The following is a 5,356-nucleotide window of genomic DNA, read 5'->3' on the forward strand; positions in this document are numbered from 1 at the left end:
ATAACAATAAAATCACAACCTCCGATTGGACCCGTGTATTGCATATTATTTTGTTTTTTCTCCCAATACAAGATCATGTAAAACTTTACGGAACACACAGATGTCGATGCAAGCCCCAAACAACGCACCAAACAAAGACACTAGTAGGTCGTACATGCTGAGAGCAAGCCCTACCCACAGCAACCACCACACCCACACATATGACTAAACAAAACACCATGCCCCACCTTCCATCAGAAAAATTGTTAATGAATGAGAAAACCCCCTAGGTTTCAAATTACAACTAACCTCAGGCAAAATCACAACCAGCCATGCTCTGCCTAACCTTTGCCGGAGCAGCAGGTCTTCACAAGTAGCACCCCAAAGACACTCTATACTTATCTTCTTGGATCTATGTCATAACCGCATCAACACACATCAGCACTACTATAACAATTCGTGCTCAACCTCGAAAACAGTACAACCTAAACCCAGCACTAGACCTGTCAACTGAGGAGAGCTGGCTGTGTATTCCACCAGGCCCGTAATGGAGGGGAGAGAGTGATGCCCAAGAAGAGACAAATCGAATTATCTCAAGCCCATTCCTCTCTGCTATCAGCCTGCAAACCAAACCACAATTTTAGAGACCAACTCAACCTCATAAAGCTACCTCCAGCGTGCAGTACCATTCAGCCAGACAAGATTAGCCCTCCAATCTTACTGCAATTCAAAAGCAAACCAAGCGCACAGAGAAACCAAAAGGCATTCTCTGTCAGCACTAGAGTGACTATTGGATTGCTGCCACTTCTTAAATAAACAGATACTGTGATCTTCAAAAAGAAAAGGAGTATTTGTGGCACCTGAAAACTAACACATTTATTTGGGTTTAAGCTTTCTGGGCTAAAACCCACCCTAAAGTGGCCATTCTCAACAAAAAACCTTCAGAAACAGACTCCAGAGAAAACTGCAGAACTGGAATTTATTTGCAAACTGGACACCATCAAGTAGGCCTGAATAAAATGGGAGTGGAGGTCATTACACAACTAAAAACTATTTTCCCATGCAATTCCACCCCTCCTGTTACTCACACCTTCTTCTCAACTGTTTGAAATGGGCCATCCTGATTATCACTACAAAATCAATTTTTCCCCTGCTGATAATAGCCCACTTTGATCTGTCTCGTTAGAGTTGGTAAGGCAACCCTATTTTTCATGTTCTCTGTGATAGTAGCTTCCTACTGTATTTTCCACTCCATGCATCTGATAAAGTGGGTTTAGCCCACAAAGCTTATGCCCAAATACATTTGTTAGTCTCTAAGGTGCCACAAATACTCCTTGTTCTTTTTGCTGATACAGACTAACACAGCTACCACTCTGAAACCTGTGATCTTCAAGTATGTCTCAACTTCGTTACATCAAGTCTTTAAAAGGTGTGATGTGCTGCACCGGGTGGGCTGAGAAAGATCTCATGTGCTCCCCATAGTCAATTCTGAGATTTGCACTGTGAGAGATTGGCGTTAAGGCTTTTGGGGTGACGGTTCCATGACTCAAACTCGGTGGCTTTGTTTGGCTACCAAAGTCTGAGGCTGGTGATCTTCGGGGATGGTACAAACCTTATTCTTATTGTGCTTATCACACTAGAATATGGGTGGCTGATAACTATAAACATCATGTAGTAATTCCTGGATTTTTAAATTATTGTTTTAGCTGGACACACGTATAATGTTTGAACAAATACTGTTCAGGGAGAAAGGTATAAAAACACCAAAGTATTCGCTGTGCTTAGAGTGATGATGTTCTGTGGGATACCTTCTGGAAGAGCAGTATTGTGGGCAAATAATTCTGGTCACATTCTGTGCTGCACCCCACACCAAAAAAAAAAAAAAATTTTCTGCTGCTTACACTAATTGCAGCTTAACTGGGTGAAGATAAAGAAACAACAGTGGCCATGTCCGAGTGTCCCTCCTCGGCCAAAAATCTTGAAATAGTTAACTGTAAAATTAAAAACCAACTATGGCTGAAGTAATGGTAAGATTACTTTTAGAAGGACGCCTACGGGGCATCCAACACAACTTCCTACACATTAGGTTCTTATGACAGTCAGGAACGCTCTCTTCACCTCAACACTAGAGCTACTTAGAACACTGGAGTTTGTATGTAATCTGGAAGGCCCAGATCCACAAAGTATTTGGGTTCTTGACGTCCATTGGATCTCAGTGGAATTTAGGAGCCTAAATTTTACCTTTGTGGATCTGGGCCTAAGTAATTGCAGTTTGACATAAACATGAAAGATTACTTCTTATTTTGACACAAATTATTAATTAACAAATGAGGGCAATCAGAATCCTTGTCTGAGGCCTCCTAAAGCCTCAAAATACTTTAATGTTATTATGAAATAATTCACATCCACTATCGTTTTTGCCTGTGGTACATATATTGTCCTTTTTAGTTGGCACCCTGTTCTGATCGTTGTCTGTACAGTAATCTTTTGAGTAATTCAGTTCAGATAGATGTTATTGGTCACCTGGAGTTTCTTCCTCAGAAGCTGTTTCGGCCTTCAAGGCTCTTCTCTTCCTTAATCTTTCTGCATTTGTGATCGTCATAGGATGCAATGGGAAAAATCCAGAAAGACCTGAAAGAAAGAGTATTTGTGTTAATAACTGGAGTTGCAGTATTACTGTACTAGACTCAGATTCAAAGGCTAGAAGGGAGCATTGTGATTATCTCATCTGGCCTCCTAGGTAACACATGCTATAGAACTACCCCAAAATAATTCTCAGAGAAAACACACCCAATCTTGAGTTAAATTGTCAGTGATGGAGAATCCACCAAAACCCTGGGTAAACTATTCCAATAGTTAATGAGACTTTTGAGAAGTGGGAGTAATTGTCTCTCTCGCCAACCCACTAGTGGCTTGAAGTGCCTTTTACTGCTGTCTCGGCCAGCTCAGTGTCTCCATAAATGAGACCCATCCCATTTCCTGTGGCCAAAAGAAGGGTGACTGCATATATGGATATTTTCAAGAATTCATGCAAAGAAATGAAGAAAAGGTCTTTGGTACTCCAAGTATGCAGAGGATCACCAAGGAAAATCTATTGTCATTTAAGCGAAATAAGCAAATAGTTCAGATTGAAAAACACCTTGAGTTACCTAGAAGTTTTTCAACTGGTTTTGTGACATGTGCTCCACAACCAATCCAGTGTTTGATCCTCTCGATGTTCAAGCCAACAAGCTTTTCATTATGGTTATTTGGGAGTGGGTCATAGCAGCCCACTTGCTCCAAATATTTGCTGTCCCGTGCTCGCTTGTTATATGCGGCCACTATACGGAAGAAGGGTCTGTTGACACAGCCGCCAAGAGCCAATCGGATAGTGACGTGTCCTCCATGATAATTTTTCATAAGGAGATGAGCTGAAAGAAAGATCAACAGGTATCACAGTAGATTTGATTATAACAGATGTGTGCAGACGTCTAGCCAAAAAATTCCCAAAGGCCTTAGAGAAAAAGTTTGGTTTCACTTAAAATCAGTAAAACTGCTGTAACCTTTCCTTACACACCAACAAGAGATTATTCTTTATGATGGAATCGAAGTCTGTACCCTGCCATGAGATTGCTTTAAGACCTCGATTTATTGACAATAAATAAGACAGATTTGCTTTACCAACCCCTAAGAGTTCAGCGGAGAAGGCTGCACATTCTCCACTAACTGTAATTGATTTAGAGGGATGCAGAAACTAGGGGTCTGTCAGTACAACATGGTATGTATGCAACCCTTAACAAACCCTGTCTGCACTTACCAAGGTGCACCATGATGACCCTTGCCAGCACCTGAAAGAGGAAAAAGACATGAATGAATCCCCTGCCATGCCCAAACACAGAACAAGGGGCCAGCCCACTGCAGCTGTAAACGCTATAGGGTAGACATAGCTTTACTTGACAGAAATGAGGTATAACTGAAAGTTATAGTTTGAAAATCCTGAGGGAAACATGAGAGTTTAGTTGCAAGCCCTGCCCTGACCCCTGTAGATTCTGTCTCTCATGACCCATTGGCCATGGCGATCCTGGGAATGGAAGTTTCAAAGCACCTGCCCCCGCTCCCACTTTTGTGGTTTGGGGTTTAGGTAACTTTCAACCTCTTAGGAGCACAGGCAAAATTAAAAGCATTTTTTTCTCCTGGTAGCCTTGATAGGCAGCAGCTTCAATGCCTCACCCTGCCTCCTTTTCTGTTTCAATAGCTTTGTTGCTAGGGCAATGCCAACAAGTGCCAAATGAGTACATAAAATAACTTGTCATTTTAAGGTAAAAATTTGTTTCCACATTATATTGGAGTTCTGATATAATTGGAGATTTGGCATATATATGTTAGGGCTGTCAAGCGCAGTTAATTCACACAATTAACTCAAATCAATCATGATTAATTGCACTTATAACAATAGAATACCAATTGAAATTTAAAGATTTTTGGATACATTTTCAATACTGATTTCAGTTACAACACAGAATACAAAGCGCACAGTGCTCACTTTATATTACTGTTTTTGATTACAAATATATGCACAGTAAAAATGATAAACAAATTCAGTTCACCTCACACAAGTACTGAAGTGCAAACTCTTTCTTGTGAAAGTATAAAAAATGCAGAGTTTTTCCTTTGGTTGCATAACTGCACTCAAAAACAAAACAGTGTAAAACTGTAGAGCCTACAAGTCCACTCAGTCCTACTACTTATTCTGCCAATCGCTAAGACAAACAATTTTGTTTACATTGACGGGAGATACTTCTGCCTGCTTCTTATTTACAATATCACCTGAAAGCGAGAACAGGCGCTCGCATGGCACTTCTGTAGCTGGCGTTGCAAGATATGCCAGATATGCTAAACATCTGTATGCCCCTTCATGCTTTGACCACCATTCCAGAGGACATGCTTCCACGCTGATGATGCTTGTTAAAAAAATAATACGTCAATTAAATTTGTGACTGTACTCCTTGCAGGGAGAATGTATGTCGCGACTGTTTTACCGCATTTGCATATTGTTTCATGTTACAGGTACGTCTCAGATGATGACCCCCAACATTCCATTTTATGAACACTTCTACAGCAGATTTGAAAAAATGCAAAAAGGACCATATGAAGATTTCTAAAAATAGCTACAGCACTCGACCCAAGGTTTAAAGATCTGAAGTGCCTGGTCCAACTAATCTGAGAGGGACGAGGTGTGAACATGCTTTTAGACAGTCTTAAAGAGCAACACCTGATGTAGTAAAGAAGCGAACCGAACCACTAAAAAAGAAAATCGAGCTCCTGAGGTGATGATGACCTTCTGATTCAGCTGACTGAACATGTGTCATTGGATCCTTATCAAGCAACAACTCGATCA

At 40.8% G+C, this 5,356-nt stretch overlaps 1 protein-coding gene across 1 annotated transcript; it reads right to left on the reverse strand.

Annotated features, from left to right (window-relative positions):
• Positions 1 to 2,322: 2,322 nt before the first annotated feature.
• Positions 2,323 to 3,882, reverse strand: MRPS16 (mitochondrial ribosomal protein S16). Its single transcript, XM_075069905.1, has 3 exons — positions 3,776 to 3,882; positions 3,129 to 3,389; positions 2,323 to 2,610 (listed from the first exon to the last, which is right to left on the reverse strand). Exons 1-3 carry the CDS (start codon positions 3,786 to 3,788, stop codon positions 2,492 to 2,494), a joined length of 393 nt encoding a protein of 130 aa, XP_074926006.1. The 5' UTR covers positions 3,789 to 3,882; the 3' UTR covers positions 2,323 to 2,491.
• Between the last annotated feature and the right edge of the window lie 1,474 nt (positions 3,883 to 5,356).

This window comes from Chelonoidis abingdonii, chromosome 10 (genome assembly GCF_003597395.2).
Source record: "Chelonoidis abingdonii isolate Lonesome George chromosome 10, CheloAbing_2.0, whole genome shotgun sequence".
Taxonomy (NCBI): domain Eukaryota; kingdom Metazoa; phylum Chordata; order Testudines; family Testudinidae; genus Chelonoidis; species Chelonoidis abingdonii.

Excerpts from the sequence above, each read along its gene's own strand:
- MRPS16 (XM_075069905.1), bottom strand. Across the intron at positions 2,611-3,128 it reads ACCAGTTGAAAAACTTCTAG|GTCTTTCTGGATTTTTCCCA; the intron begins GTAACTCAAGGT and ends TCTTTCTTTCAG.